Genomic DNA, 16,498 nt, shown 5'->3' with positions numbered 1-16,498 from the left:
CTGATGGAACTTGAGCTAGACAAGCGAGTGCGGGGTTGACAGGCAGGTGCTGGTACAGTGTAATTTGGTGGAAGGTTGATCTGCCCCAACCCCAGACCCCCACCACATTTAGATAGAGTTTCTTTCACAGTTGCTCTTTCTTGTGCTTTTGGGGGGGGGGGGCCGGTCTGGAGGTCTGGTGGGGACCATTGTGATGATGAGGAAATGGAACCCTGGTTTGCCTGCTCATGGGTATGGAACAGCATGGTTCCCCTGGACAGATTCGCCAACTACAGAGTCGGAGCTCTGTAGAGATATGCTAACTCGGCATCCTCCCAGGTAACCAGAGGGACAGCACGATCCACTCCTTAGTCAGGTGACCTTATTTTGCTCTGATTATTGGATGGAGGAGGAAGACTTCTCTTTTCCTCTTTCCTGAGAAGCACTTGCTCTTTGGAGAAAAAAAATCGTTGGCATTCAAACTCTCTTCATTTAGAAAGCCTCCTGGCAATCCACTTCCCTCTCCACGATGCGGCCCATTGTGTGGTGTGCACAGGCGAGACCTGGGCTGTGATGGGCTGTAATAGACATAATATCAGTATAACCTGCCCTTTCAACGGTTCTTTAAACAGAATTTTGTGTGCTGGGAAAATAAAAATGTCGTGCAGTGTACCCCAGGTGTGTGCCCAGGGCCAGCCCTCCCTGCCTGGAAGAACATAAGAGGCTCTTCCACCCCACTCACCTGGGCAGGGGCATGTCTTATCCCCAAATCTATCCTTCTACAGAGACAGTGTAACGTCCAGAAGACACAGGGGCAGAGGAGAAGGGTAACACTGTCACCAAGGTCATTTCTATCCCTCCAGGGTGACTTCCAAGGCATGGAGTGAGAATCAAGCTGAATTTGCTTATTAAATCCCTACATTTAAGGTTTTAAGCCTAAGCCCTGATGTGGTGGCACATGACTTTAATCCCAACACTCAGGGGGGCCGAGGCAGGTGGATTTCTGCAAGTTCAAGGCCAGTGTGGTCTCCATAGAGAATTCTAAGCCATCCAGGGCTACGTAGTAAGACCCTGCCTATAAACAGCTTTTTAAAATTTAATTTTAAAATAAAATAATTTTAAGCCCAAATTTCAAGTCAGAACTAGAGTTTTGGCCAGGTAGTGATATGGCTGGTGATGTCATGTTCCTCTTAAACTACCGTGACTTGTCCTCATTCAGTCTAGAAAGAGTGTAATAAAAGTGAGCATTTCTCATTCTTGACTTTCCATGATCTGCATGCAATCGCCCACACATGTGATACAAGCACAAACACGTCTTACACATATCAATAATCTTCCATGTCCACAGATGTATAGAACACATACACCCATGCATGCATAACCCACAAAAATACATACAAAGTCACATGAAGATGTTCATGAATACATGCATGCCCCATTATGCAGACATACATAAAACTACATGTATAGTCAAATGTGAAAATATTGCTAACACACAACATATGTAGTTATGTACATAAATATGTACCCACACCACACTTACAAGTAGGTACACATATGTGCATATGCCCATTCACCGAAGTCTGGGTACAGATGCCCAGGTATGCACTCATATCCACACATGGCTTTGCATACATGGGTACAGATGGGGTGGGATGCTCACACAAACACAGTTGCATTAGCATACATATCCAAATGTAACTTCAGAGTGCACGAAGAATGTACATGCTCATGCTTGTGTCCACGTGTGCACATAGCCCTCTTTGTGCAAGATCTGAGAGCAGGTGTTCTCTCTCCAGGCCTGGGTAAAAACTGCAGGAGCAGCCGCAGCAGGAAGGCGGGCCAGGGCGCAGAGACCCGCCCTAGTTACAGCTCCAGGCTAATTGTTTGGTTTGGCACTGTGCTCGGGATGCTGCCTCATAAACTTAATAATAGCTGCCCCCTTTAATTTGTTTGACCTTGACGACAATAATTTATTATATGCGATGGAGTTCTGCCTTCTTTTTTCTCCTAATTCATAAACAAAGCACTTGGCCTGGCTTCCTTCTCCACTCAGAGGCAGGGCCTCCTTGAATCCACAGTGGCCACTAGGGATGCAGGGAGGAGTCTGACATTGCTCAGTGTTTCCACGATGCAGAGATGAGGTCCTCCAGCGTGGCCTGATCTGTCCTGTGACCTCTGCATCCCTGAGCAACCAAGACAAGGGCTGGAAGGAAGCTGGGTTGGAGCAGCCAGGGGGGGGGGCGGTATGGAAGTCCTGGAGCAATGGGATGGGTTGGGTCTCTGGGATCCTATGGATCCAGGGGTAGGTGTCTGGCTCTCCCGCTCACCTCCTTGCCCTCTGTCTTGCAGAGGATCCCACATTCCGCTGTGACGAGTGTGATGAGCTCTTCCAGTGCAAGCTGGATCTGAGGCGCCACAAGAAGTATGCATGCAGCTCTGCAGGGGCCCCGCTCTATGAGGGCCTTGGGGAGGAACTCAAGCCTGAAGGCCTCATCGGGGGCAGTGATGGGCAAGCACATGAGTGCAAGGACTGCGAGCGGATGTTCCCCAACAAATACAGGTGCCTCCCTGCCTTGCTTCCCACTCCCTCCAATTGGCAGCCCCCTTGATCCCCAGCCCATCTCCCTGTCAGGCTTGGGCTCTAGAACTAGGAGACCAAGGGCTCCCATGTGCTACCTCCCTACACTGGGTACAGAGTGGGTGCACATGGCTGGAAGCTGCAGATACTTTCTCACCAAATTTTCTCAACAGATATGATTCTCACCATAAAGGGCCTGGCCCCAGCAGGAGGACCCACTGGGCCTGGTCTGCATTATCACCACTGCCCTACACACAACCTGAAAGACAGAGAGCACAGACCAATGTGTTCTTGCCACCCTCTGGCCCCGGGGATACTTTTGCGCTAAGGCTCCAAACTGGGTGGTGTGGGCGGCAGCACCCGCTGTAGAGGGGATGTAGCCCAGCCTTGCTCTCTGGACGTACACAGGCGTTCTCAGTAGACCCATGAAGGGATCACACGGGCCCTCATTCATAAGCAAGCCCTCCTCAGATGGCAGCCACCTGCCTGGGAGGGATTCCAGAGGCCTAGGCAAAGAGAGCTTCAAGCCCAGCCGAGTGACAACCAAACACGGGCAGCTGGAGCAGACCTGTGCGAGACCCCGGCACAGGGGGCCTTAGGGACCTGTAGGAACCCCTGGGACAGAAGAGCATCCCGGGCTCTGGTAAGGGCGGCTGGGACCTCTGGCCCCAGTGCTCTGAGGAGCGGAGGAGTTTGGAAACTTTTCTAGCCTCAGAGCCCCTGCTCTTGAAGAGTTTGCTCAGGACAACTTTGCAAAGTCAGAGCAAAACCCTATCAGGCTGCTAACGGCCTCTGTGATTACTAGGGATTTACCACCAATCCCATCATGGACTCCCTGGGGACAGCAGACCTTCCACCCTGAGCAGATGACTGAGAATAAGCGTGTGGGCAAACCCTGCCTGAGCGCGTCGCAGAGAACAGGGCTGAGGAGGGTCCGTGTTTTCTTTACATAAACACATAAATCACAATTAACAACAGGGAAAAGATACAATCTCTGGGAGCTAGAGGAGCAGGCGTTTCTGCTCTAAACGGATGGCTGGGCCCCGTAATTAACGGGCCGTGATATATTACTGCTTTGCTCATGAAGATTAACGGTCATCCTGGGGACAGGAGAGGCAGAGTCCCCAGGGAGGAGGGGATTAGGGTTGCTAGTGCAGCCAAGAGGAGCGGCCCCAGAGCAGCTGTTCTCACCACGGTAACACATCTCATCCAAGACCCTCTGCCGATGCCTACCACTCCTCCACTGCATTTGGTCAGCCAGCAAGCCTCTCAGAGAGCTGACTTGACTTGCACGGCCTCGGTCTTACTCTGGGACTTATGACAGTGTTGGTACCCTGAACCCTTTCCCCCAGGCCCAGGCTTAGCTCCCCCCCCCCCGCCCCGACCCCCTGCCCGCCCTTCGAGATACGGTCTAGCTGTGTGGTACAGGCTGGCCTCAAGCTCGAAATTCTCCTGCCTCAGCCTCCTGAATTTTGGAATTATAGTTGTGTACCACAGCCTCAGACCCAAACTTAGCCCTAAAGTTGGGATCATCTGACAAGGGTTGCCTAGGTCCCACCCTGCCCCTGACTGCCTGGGAACTAGGGTAGCCTTGAGTGAAGGTGGCTCAGGCACTGGCTTTTTCCTCTGACATGGGAAGGTTGTCTTCCCCTCAGAGTATGGACCTGCTGCCAGCATGCACTGTGATCCCCCTGCAGCATGATGGGGCCTCCAAAGGGCCACATACAGGAGAACAAGCCATATGGGGTAGGGGACCTCCTCTTCCAGACAAATGGACCCTAGAGTGATCCCCATCCCCTGTACACAGCTTGGAGCAACACATGATTGTCCACACGGAGGAGCGTGAGTACAAATGCGACCAGTGTCCCAAGGCCTTCAACTGGAAGTCCAACCTCATCCGCCACCAGATGTCTCACGACAGTGGCAAGCGCTTCGAATGTGAAAACTGTGTCAAGGTACCAGGCACTCAGCTGTGTGCTGTCCCTCTACCCCACTGTGAAACTCCTGAGAGGTGTGGTGTAGTGGATTAGATGCCCTGAGGCCGTTTAGGTCCTTCCTCATTACTGAGAAGGGCAGGAAGTCTTAGAGATTATGTCATCAAACAGCCCTGCAGGAAACAGCCAAGACCAGAGCTGAGTCTTCTCCAGGGCAGCCCTGTGCCCCTACCAATGTGCGATGCCAAGGGTTACCAGGGTGAAGCCCCCAGACCCCAGACCCCCCAGGTTAGTGCTCTAGAAAATACTGAGTGTCTTGGAGCCTCAGAGACACAGCATTCTGGGGCCACTGGCAGGTAAACTGAGACCAGGAGAGGTTGAGCATCCCATTAAAGCCCTTTAGTAATCAATGCTGCAGTAAGACCTATCCCAACCATCTTAATGCAGGGGCAACAAGGAGAGGGGAAGGGCCCAGTGTTCTACTCCTGGGCTAATGGTGGAGTTCAAGAGGGGCATGCACCAATGGCATCTGTTTCCCCAGGTGTTCACGGACCCCAGCAACCTCCAGCGTCACATCCGCTCACAGCATGTTGGTGCCCGGGCCCATGCCTGCCCCGACTGCGGCAAAACCTTCGCCACATCCTCTGGCCTCAAACAGCACAAACATATCCACAGCACAGTGAAGCCATTCATATGTGAGTTGCCCAGCCTGGTACCCCAGGTCCCTGCTGAGGACCCCCATCCATGCATAAGCCTTTATAGCTGGCCTAGTTGGATACAGGGCATGGGACACTGTGCCCTTACCTTGTTGACTGGCCTCTTCCAAGTGTATAGACACATCCCTCTCCCCTTCCTACATCCCACATCTACCCTACACCTCCAGATTTCCTTGCAGTAGCTGGAGGAAGGTAGTAGGCAAGGTCATTATAATGATGGAGCTTTCTGCAGAAGGGACCAGTGGCCCTTCCTCTCTGTGTTCCCACCCTAGCTGAGCCCCAGCTGGACCTCTGAGTATGACCATCCCAGGTGACATGTTGTGAGCTTCATGTCTCCTAGGGAGCTTCTGAATGTGACCATCCCTAGATGACGTATACTGAGCATGGTGTTTCTAAGGATCTCCTGGCATCCATGACTTTTTCTCCCTTTGTCTGTGGTCCGGCCCATCTCTGCAACCTTGCTTTAACCAAGGGTAGCCAACTAAAACGAAATCCCCAGAAGTGGACAGGCAGGCCTTAGAGTGTGCCATGCCATTGGAATGACACACCTGTGCGAGATAAGTGTGAGATGTGAGATGTATCACTGTGTGCATCCTACAGACCATGGAGTGTGCTGGAGAGGGTGTAGGAAGTTTGGAAGAAAAACTGAAAGCCAGTAAAGGGGAGCCTATTAATGGGGCCCTTCCAGGAGGGACCTGTTACTTGGAGAAGAGTCCCCAGAGACCAGGCACCAGCTGCATACAGGCAAATGCCATGTCTGCCTGCCAAGGGGAACCTGGGTGTACAGTCAGTGTCTAGAAGCCCCCAAACCCTCACCTCACTGAGCACAGAGACTGAGATGGCATCTTTCCGATCAGGGAGCTCAAATGTGTATATGAGAGGGGGCAGAGTGAAAGAGGGAGGGGAGAGAAAGTGTCTGGGTGGAGGCATTCTCATTGATGCTTTTCAGAAGAGAGTCTTTGAAGGAGTCAGTGGGCGTGTGTGAGAGTGTGCGGTTTGGGCTAGTAAGTTGGCACTGTTACCCCCTCCCGGTGTGTGTGTGTGTGTGTGTGTGTGTGTGTGTGTGTGTGTGTGTGTGCGCATGCCTGTGCTCATGCACATCTACACACATACCCCAGGAGCAAAGGGAACTCCTGCCCAGGGTCCCTTCCAGTCTTGGTAGATTTGTCAGCTCTGCTCTGATACCCAGCATAATGTAGCAGCCAGGACTTCCTCCCCATCCCAGAAACAGCCGCCTTCTTTGGATGGCTCTGAACTGGCTGGCAGCCATTCTCAATGTCTAGCACGTGCCCTTCCTGGGACTGCCCAGGTGTCTCTACAACCCATCAGAGTCCCCGTCCCCAGTTGTAATAATAGGTAGAAACCAAGGGTCCCTCTGACCCAGGAGGCACCTGAGTGGGAGGCTTGCTTATGATGATGGCAAAAGATGATCTCCAGGTACCACCAGGATCCCTCAGGGGCTCAGAAACCTAGCAGGGGTGTCTAGTCTGTCTAGGTAACCTGATCTTGGGACCTGCCTTTTGGTTCCCTGTGGGAGACCAGGAGTAAGGTGAGGTTATTTATAGACCACCTAAATGCGGTGCCTTTCCTGGAACAGTATCCCAAAAAGGAAAGATTTGATTAAATGAAGCAAAATTTGGCTCCTTTCAGCCAGAAAATGCCTCACCGTGACAACCAGGAAGTCAGGGCAGCTAATATAAATAGATATTGTGATTAAAGTATGTGATAGTTTCAGAGAAAAGACATCTCAATCTCAGATAAAGTGGCAGATTGGGATTTATAGAGAGCGAGAACAAGAGACAGGCTACAATCACTGTTTCCACCATGCTACAGAAAGCAAATTGTCCTGTGGGGAGAGTCACAGGGTGTGTGTGTGTGTGTGTGTGTGTGTGTGTGTGTGTGTGTGTGTGTCCATGTCCCTGTCACTGGGAGGAGGGAGATGACTGTAGGTGTGGGAGGAGGGAGATGACTGTAGGGGTGTGGGAGGAGGGAGATGAATGTAGGGGTGTGGGAGGAGGGAGATGACTGTAGGTGTGTGAGGAGGGAGATGACTGTAGGGGTGTGGGAGGAGGGAGATGACTGTAGGTGTGGGAGGAGGGAGATGACTGTAGGGGTGGGAGGAGGGAGATGACTATAGGGGTGTGGGAGGAGGGAGATGACTGTAGGGTGTGGAGGAGGGAGATGACTGTAGGTGTTTGTAGGGTGTGTGAAGGGTGTGGGAGGAGGGAGATGACTGTAGGTGTGGGAGGAGGGAGGTGACTATAGGGGTGTGGAGGAGGGAGATGACTGTGGGAGGAGGGAACGGAGAGGGTGTGGGAGGAGGAAGGTGACTGTGGGAGGAGGGAGATGACTGTAGGTGTGGGAGGAGGGAGATGACTGTAGGGGTGTGGGAGGAGGGAGATGACTATAGGGGTGTGAGTGTGTGGATGAATGTGGAACATATACTTCCTTATTTTTTGGAAGAAAGGAGCAAGACTGATGAATGCTTTGCTGACCTCCAGTTGCCAGGCCTCAGGGAGACAGCTGCGGGGTGTTCTGAGCCTCTAGGCTGAGATCCAGCTGGTATTGCCCTGTCCTGTAAGAGTCATGATGGTGTCTGTCAGCTAGAGCAGACCCTGCTGGACCTCCAGGCTGGAAGCTCCTGGCTAGGAGAGTTTCCAAGTCTCATCTCATCATTGGCCAGCTCCAAAACTGTAGACAAGCATAATCAGGAGTCGTGCTTCCCAGCCCAAGCCCTAACTCTGGGGCTCCTGAGAACTGCTGGGGCATCCTCTCCTGAGATGCTGGTGGCAGGGACTGGGACAGAGAGAGGGAGAGAAAGCTAGGAGCACTCTAGACCAGAAAGAAGTGACTGCTCCTTTGTAGAAATGGCCAACCAAGGTTACCACCTGGGGCAAATCATGTGGACATTCTGAGCCAGCCATCTCCTAGCCACCCATGAGACTCTGGTGCTGTGTGTCCTTGCTCTGTCCTCACCCAATCTGGACCACAGACAGTCTTCCCAGTGGCTTCCAAAGAGCTTGGTGCAGGCATTTGCCATACCCCAGGGAAAGAATCAGCAATCTATAAAGATGCCATGCTTCCCACCACAGAAGGCTGAGGCACTATGGTCCACCTGGCCAGGATCCCAGGGAGAGGCATGGTGATCTTTGCCAGCCCCCAGCCTGCATCTGTACCTGGGGTTCATGGTGATCTCACTCTGTATCTGTATTTGCCTCCTGTGGCTATTTTAGGTGAGGTCTGCCACAAGTCATACACACAATTCTCCAACCTGTGCCGGCACAAGCGGATGCATGCTGACTGCCGAACGCAGATCAAGTGCAAGGACTGTGGGCAAATGTTCAGCACTACCTCCTCCCTCAACAAGCACCGGCGCTTCTGTGAGGGCAAGAACCATTATACGCCAGGCAGCATCTTCACCCCAGGCCTGCCCTTGACCCCCAGCCCCATGATGGACAAGACAAAACCCTCCCCCACCCTCAACCATGGGGGTCTAGGCTTCACTGAGTACTTCCCCTCCAGACCTCATCCTGGGAGCCTACCCTTCTCAGCTGCCCCTCCAGCCTTCCCCACACTCACCCCAGGCTTCCCAGGGATCTTTCCTCCATCCTTGTACCCACGACCACCTCTGCTACCTCCCACGCCACTGCTCAAGAGCCCCCTGAACCATGCACAGGACGCCAAGCTCCCCAGCCCACTGGGAAACCCAGCCCTGCCCCTTGTCTCTGCGGTCAGCAACAGTAGCCAGGGTGCCACTGCAGCCACAGGGCCAGAGGAGAAATTCGATGGCCGGTTGGAAGATGCATATGTGGAGAAGGTTAAAACCAGGAGCCCTGACATGTCAGATGGCAGTGACTTTGAAGATATCAACACCACGACAGGGACAGACTTGGACACCACCACAGGCACAGGCTCAGACCTGGACAGTGATGTGGACAGTGACCGAGACAAGGGCAAGGACAAAGCCAAGCCGGCTGAAAGCAAACCTGAGTTTGGGGGTGAATCGGTGCCCCCCGGGGCCATAAACAGTGTGGCTGAGGTGCCAGCCTTCTACTCACAACATTCATTCTTCCCACCACCTGAGGAACAACTGCTGACGGCCTCGGGAGCTGCCGGTGACTCCATTAAGGCCATCGCATCCATCGCTGAGAAGTACTTTGGTCCTGGCTTCATGAGCATGCAGGAGAAGAAGCTGGGCTCGCTACCCTACCACTCTGTGTTCCCCTTCCAGTTTCTGCCCAACTTCCCCCACTCTCTCTACCCCTTCACGGACCGAGCCCTCGCCCATAACTTGCTGGTCAAGGCTGAGCCAAAGTCACCCCGGGATGCTCTCAAGGTGGGCGGACCCAGTGTAGAGTGCCCCTTCGACCTCACCACCAAACCAAAAGAGGCCAAACCTGCCCTGCTCAGACCCAAGGTTCCCCTGGTCCCCTCATCTGGTGAGGAACAGCCACTAGACCTGAGCATCGGCAGCAGGGCCCGAGCGAGCCAGAATGGAGGCAGCCGTGAACCACGGAAGAACCACATCTACGGTGAACGGAAGCCGGGGTCAGTGAGGGGCTGCCTAAGGTGTGCCCAGCACAGCTGCCCCAGCAGCCATCCCTGCACTATGCCAAGCCCTCGCCCTTCTTCATGGATCCCATCTACAGGTATTAACATGGCCTGCCCTCACTGGCTCTCCCCAGGGACCCACATCCATGGAGTTAGGCAGAGACTCTGTCTTTCTCTCCCAACCTAACTCAAGATTCTTCCATGTGCGTGCATTTGCTGGCATCAGGGAGGTGCCTCAGCCCATGGGGGTCCCATGCTCCCTCAAGGGTAGATGTCTTCCAACCTTCCTCGAGCCTCTCCATTAGACCCCATCCAGAGCCCCTCCCTCATCAGCTGTCTTTTCTGGAACTAATCTCTGCCCTCCATGAAGGTCAGTACAACCTACTCTACCTCTTGAGAACTTGCTGCAGCTCTATTCTCCTGAGATTGCCCTGTGCCCCACACTACCCTAGAGTCACATGAGGGGACCTAGCAAAGGAACTGGTCCTGGTAGAGCAGAATTCTTGCCTCTCTGCTACTGGTTCCAATGAAGGGCAAGTTTGAGTCTACTCTGGCTTATGGAAGGCACTGAGCCGCCCAAAGAGGCAGGTGGGCTTGGAAAGCAGAGCCCGTTTCCATGTTTGGAGCCCTGACCCTGCCAGCATGTGTCACCTACTTTGCCATGTGAGGAGTCACAGGGAGTAAGAAGAGGGTTATGCACTGGACGTTGACCCTGCTTTGCAGGCATATTGTGCACATGTGTGAGCATGCATCAAGAGATGTTCAGGGAATATGTGTCTCCTTGGGGCTGGCCATGGTGTGAGGACTGGCGATAGACCCACAGCTCTGAGAGAGGCTAGCAGGTGATAAATCTGTGAGAAAATCCCAAGCAAGGCAGACTGGACAGCTGCACCCACAGGTACCTACCTACTCAGGCCCCAGGCTGCAGCTTCCCCACCCAGCATGCTTCTGTTTTCTGGCGGATTCTGGCTTCATAATCCCAGGAAACAAGAAAGATATCCATCAGGTGTTTCTTAGAAAATGTGCCTCCCACAGCTTACATGAGGAAATGCTGAGGCTCCAGAGAGGAAAGAGAGGCGGAAGTACTAGTCAGTGCTCTTCTAAGGCAGGAAGCAAGAGGCACCAGCTGCCCCATGGACTCATACAGAACATGGGCAGGTACTTGGAGACAAACAGCCTTCTGGCTAGACCCCATGCCTGAGGGAACTCTGCCTGAGCCCCCTTCCGGCCTTTTCTTCCATCTCCTGCCTGCCCCTTCTACCAGACTGACAACCCTCATATAATTTCTGTAAGCTGCAAGGAATCCATGGTCAGTCTGAAAGAGGAGAATCATGGGAACTGACCACAGGACCCCAGAGCCTCCATTTACATTCTCCTGTTGTCTCTACTCATAATGTCCAGAAGCTAGGCTCAGTGCTTGTCCTTAGGACCAAGGACTGGCCACTGGAGGGGCTGGACAAGCTTCTGCAGACAGACGTGCTCAGTGGGAACAGCAGCAGTGTGCCTCAGTGTGGGTCCTCCGCAAAACGGGTTCAGTCATGGTGGACAAATACGTGTGTTTGCAGAACCCCCTCCGGGCGAAGGCCCGGGAGACTAGGACAGACTAGGACAGAGCGCAGCCAGACCATAAGGAGGGTCCTGAGCTACTCCACCATCCCAACGCCAGGTTCATCAAGGCTCCCCTCCTGCTGCTTGGCTCCCTTTCTCTGCCAGCGTCACCATTCCTAGGTGATTGAAAGGCTGAGCACTGTCACGAGAGACCCCCTCCCTGCAGCAGGCAGGCCTTAGTTACCCGAGAGGAGCCGCAGGCTGACAACTCTTGCCAAGAGCCAAGCATCTTGGTATTTATCTCCACCCCTTCGCAAAGCCCTTCCTACGGCCACAGCAGTTCTTAGCCTTGATTTCTTCACCGTCCCATGGACAGGACTTGAGTCTCCTCTGGGAACCTGGAGCTGCTGTGCTTTTCTCCTGTACTGCTCTGGCAGTCACCATGCTTCTCCGGCTGCTGTGCCCTGGAAGGCAGGGAAACAATGGCATCAATTGGTAGAAGGGTAGGCAAGACCAGGACTCAGGAGGATGCAAGTGAGCAACTTAGGAACAGCTTGTTCTGGTGTCCTGGGGGCAAGAGGGTCAGCGGGTTTGAACAAAACTCCTCTTGGACTTCTGCACCACCAGTGCCGGAGACAGGGAGGTGCTGCCTTTGCTGGGAATTGTGGGGGCAAAAGAAAGGACCTGGCTACCACTTGCACTGACCATGGAGATTTAATGTCTAACAAGTTGTCGCTGACACTTGAGGAAGATTCTAGAATTGCAATCTCCAGCAGCCACTGAGGGTTTTCCGGTACTGTCTGCCTGGCTGCTGTAGGAAGTCTCTGGTGACTTCCCCAAGACAGAAACCTACATTTGTGAGCACAAATAAGCAAAGTGTACTGTGCCAGTGACCAGCGGGACAAGCTAGTTGAGGTGTAGGCAGCAAGCCCCTGGAGTGATGCAGAGTGACTTGTGGGTGTGCTGGAGACCCTGAGGGCAGCCCCCACCACCCAGGCATGACCAGCCAGTGGGTAGGAGGCTGGTGCACGTGGAGCCTCCACAGAATATCTACACTCCAGCACCAAACCTACCATCATACACAAGAGGTGATAACTGTTTGAAGGGATACAGGGGAACTAAAAGAAGTGGGAAAGTGTGTGAAGGAATGTGGGCAAGGAGGCAGCTGGGCCCTGTCCCCACTGTCCTCAGGGCCCAGTGAATTCAGGTTGGATTCGGCTGGCAGCTCTGTTGCCACCTCCACAGCAGCCTCACGATTAACCCGGCACAGACGTGCTGCCAAGGAACGAGTGTCTCGGTGGGGTATGTAACCCTCTGTGTTGCTGTCCAGCAGGGTAGAAAAGCGGAAGGTGACAGACCCCGTGGGAGTCCTGAAGGAGAAGTACCTGCGGCCATCCCCACTTCTGTTCCACCCCCAGGTAACAACCACAGTGGCCATCCGAGATGGGTGTACTGCGACCCCACATGAACAAGCTCTGGGCCTCAGGTTCTGGTTCCCAGGAGGCAGAGGGAGACTCTCTGCAGATCTCATGGGTCACTGTGGAGCTGGAGAACATGGGGAAGGGTGGGTTCTCATAGAGAAGCCCTTGGGTCTGTCTAGGGGCCTCTTGCCCATGCTTGGGGCCCATGCTTGGAGCCCATGCTTGGGGCCCATGCTTGGAACCCATGATTGGAGCCCATGTTTGGGGCCCATACTTGGGAGGGTCCCAGGCCCTAGGAAGGGATACACGCCTGGTGCAGGATGGCAAGAGGATCATAGTCTTGGACATAAGGAACCCTGAGCTGGTGTTCCTGGGGTGGACGATACCTTAGCATGCTTCAAGTGAAAGGACCAGAGGAAGGACAGGCCTTCATGGAAAGAGGCAGGGGCAAGACTCAGCAGGAAGGAGCAGAGAGAACACGGAGGGAAGCCAAGCCATTCCCAAGGAGCTCCATGGAAGCCAGAGAGCCCCACAGTCAGGAAGTGGAGTCTAGACCCCTCCAGCCTGCTAAGGTCCCTGCCTGTGCACCCAGGCCACATGCTTACCCACCCCACCCCCACCCAGGAAGGGCACAGCCCAAGGAAAAGTCCTCCAAGGGTCCTGCCCTGTTCTCAGTGCTAGAGGTCTGTCCCCTCCTGTGAGCTGCAGGCCATAGCCCTTAAGCCTCCCTCACCACCCGCGAATCTTCAGGCCAAAAGCCCTGCGTAGAGCATTGTTCTTCCCTGAGCTTCCCGCCTTGAGTAAGCCCAGTCTGTGAAACCTGTACCCTGGCTGAGTTCACAGCTAAACTTAGAGCTCCCATTGTTCCATCGGGCCTCAGAGTTTGGTTAATAGCTTCCCCCAATTTTCCCAGGGCTGGCTGGAAAAAGTCGACAAGTCAGCCAGGCGCATCCGGTGTTTGTGTTTGCGCTAGGAGCTCACGGGAATGTCTGATGGGGCAGAGCAGGCCAGGCAGGCAGGACCCACCCGGCCTGAGGAAGAGAGGCCTGTGGGGGGCCGGCTGCCCATTGTCCCTTCTGCCCACTGCTCCAGTGAGTCTACCTTCTCTGCCTGCCCTTGTGGCCCAGAGCCAGGATGAAGAGGCAGAAGAGAGATGACTTATGGTTACCAGTTAAATGGTCTGATAGGCTGTCTGTCACTGAGACAGAAAGCCTGGTAACCATGGAAAGGTTTTCATGAAACAGACATTACTACTGTGCAGCGACATTGAATCACCTGCACCCTCCAGTGCCCAGCCCCATCATCACCAAGCCCTTCTGGGCCTGAGACTTGACATATGAATGTGAAGCTCTTTGGGTGCAGGCAAAGTGGGCATGCCCAAAAGTAGCTCCTTGCCAAGCCTGGGAGCCTTAGGAGTCTCTATGTTCATAGGCTATTGTCAAGACCTGTGGGGAGGTAGGCAGTTACTGCTGTGCCAAAGACCTCAGTGACACCCTGAGGATCCATCTTTCAGGCTTTGGAAAAGGCTCTAGACGAGCTGGGTGGTAGCTTAGAGAGCAAGGCAGTTTCCATCTGCCCACCAGTGAGCATGGGCTACAAAGAGTGGGTGTGGCGTGTTCTATTAAGGGTCATGTGTTAGTCCCATCTCAACGGGGCAAGGCCTGAATCTCTGTAGCCTGCGCAGAGCTGTCCAGCGGCTCACCACTGTTCCTCAACTGCTTTCTGTGGGTTTCTATTACAGCCCTACTGTCCTTTCCTCAGATAACAAATGTCTCTGCATTATGAGGCTTCCAAGAAGCAGTAGTACAAAGCCCTCTGTTCCCTGTTGGCAGTGCCCAACAAACAGAGCCCACGAGGATGCTTTGGGCATTCCTGAAGGTGCTGAAGGGCTGAGTGACTGGAGCCATGCAGAAGGGTCACAGCCCTGTGGCATGCTGCCTTTTTCATCCATGGGCAGCTGGGTCCCAGGTTCTGATATCAGTGAACAAGTGCCTTGTGCAGGGGGCTAGCACTAAGCAGAGGCAGCTGGCCACGAGCGAGGAGCCTGGGTGAGGGGGTCACACCCTCTCTTCTTGCTCACCCATGCTCCATTGGTGAGGGGTCTGGAGTCCTCCTCTAGGCACTTGAAGAGCCTGAACCTTTTCCCTCTACATCTCCACCTATACCTGCTCCACTCCTGTCTCCCTTTGCCTGCCCTCACCAGCCCCATCTCTGTGGTCTGCCAGACAAAACCGGCCCTCTGGGATAGATGTTTAGCAGAGACCTTGTCACAACTTATAACAGCCCAGGAAACTGTTCCATGACTTTCTTTGGCTCCTCTTTCTCTTGGCCCTTGCCTCGGCCTCCCGTGGTGCCCATGGGACAAATGGGAGAGGTGCAGCTTCATGATCAGTGCCCCTGTTACCAAAGCCTTGAGTCTCTGTGGAGCCTGATTAGCCTGGAGTTAGAATCAGATTCTGCCTACCAGGTTGAAAGAACCACTCCAGAGACCCCTGGACTATAGCTCCAGTTCTAAGGACAAGGACAGAATAAGCCATGGCCCTGCCTCCAATGGCTATCTGAGGGTTACAGATACGATCAGAGACACACAGACCCCAGGTACCCACTCTCTGAAGACAGATAACAGCCAGGCTGAGTACCTGACCTCTGCTCTCTCCATACCTGCAGATGTCGGCCATAGAAACCATGACAGAGAAGCTGGAAAGCTTTGCAGCCATGAAGGCCGACTCAGGCAGCTCCCTGCAGCCCCTGCCTCACCACCCCTTCAACTTCCGGTCCCCACCCCCAACGCTCTCGGATCCCATCCTCAGGAAGGGCAAGGAGAGATACACATGCAGGTGAGACGCCGAGGGCCCCTTGGGTGCTAGTGGGAAGGGGCTGCACACACCTGTGGCCATGAACCTGCTTCTGGAAGAGGCCAGAGTTGCAGTCAAGCATGGTGAGCGTACTGTCTGCTTGGTGTCATCGTTTACACACGAGTAACATGGGTAGGGCGTCTAAAGCCGTCCACTATGCTGCGTCACTTGAGCCCAGTGTGCAACTTAGCTTCACCTGACTGAGCGCAGAAGCCAGAAGAGCACAGCTGGTCAGCCAGAGCACTAGGAAGGATGGTGAGCCCGGCACTGCAGTTTCTGCTGTTGCTCACGGTGTTGGGAGGACATTCTCCAGACTCCCTCGCTGATCCCAGCCACTAAGGCCCCCAGACTGAGGGAGTGATGCTGGTCCCTCTGCCCTGTGCTTTGTGAGATAATGAAGTAGGATTCTGGCATGACAGGTCCTACCACCAAGTGTAAAGCCTCTGAGCTGGGCTCTGGATGAAGAGAAATCTGGAAAGGGCAGTGTGGACCACCCTAATGCCTCTCCCACCTCTCTTTCCTCTGCCTCAGGTACTGTGGCAAGATCTTCCCCAGATCTGCGAATCTCACAAGACATCTGAGGACACACACCGGGGAACAGCCATACAGGTAGGAGCCACCTCGTGTTAGGGAGGGGTTGTCCCTGTCTTCCTCCACGCACCCTTAGTTCCCTGCTCTGAGCAGACACCTACATTCAGATATACCCACAGGGCTGTGGCCACCAGAATGGCAGTGGACAGGAGTCACAGTGCCCAGTGAGACCTGGCCCTGATATCCTCTGCCTCTATCTCCTGGCCCACCACCCTCCAGCTCCCTGGAATAGTGTAAGGATGAGGCAGGAAGTGACCAGGAAATTTCTGGAAGGTTCCTTCCATGCTCCCAAAAGAAGATGTAGGAGACCTCTCCTCTCCTG

General features: G+C 54.0%; 1 protein-coding gene across 1 annotated transcript in view; it reads left to right on the top strand.

The window, feature by feature from the left end:
• The window catches only part of Prdm16 (PR/SET domain 16), a 317,111-nt gene that overhangs the window by 285,277 nt on the left and 15,336 nt on the right, over window positions 1–16,498 (top strand). Inside the window, 8 exon segments of the mRNA XM_037203251.1 lie at window positions 2,332–2,542; window positions 4,368–4,515; window positions 5,036–5,189; window positions 8,444–9,757; window positions 9,760–9,859; window positions 12,643–12,727; window positions 15,398–15,567; window positions 16,117–16,194. Of these exon segments, the coding sequence (XP_037059146.1) occupies window positions 2,332–2,542; window positions 4,368–4,515; window positions 5,036–5,189; window positions 8,444–9,757; window positions 9,760–9,859; window positions 12,643–12,727; window positions 15,398–15,567; window positions 16,117–16,194 (2,260 nt within the window).

Source organism: Peromyscus leucopus, chromosome 2, assembly GCF_004664715.2.
Source record: "Peromyscus leucopus breed LL Stock chromosome 2, UCI_PerLeu_2.1, whole genome shotgun sequence".
Taxonomy (NCBI): Eukaryota; Metazoa; Chordata; class Mammalia; order Rodentia; family Cricetidae; genus Peromyscus; species Peromyscus leucopus.
This window is presented reverse-complemented; position numbering and strand designations above follow the sequence as displayed.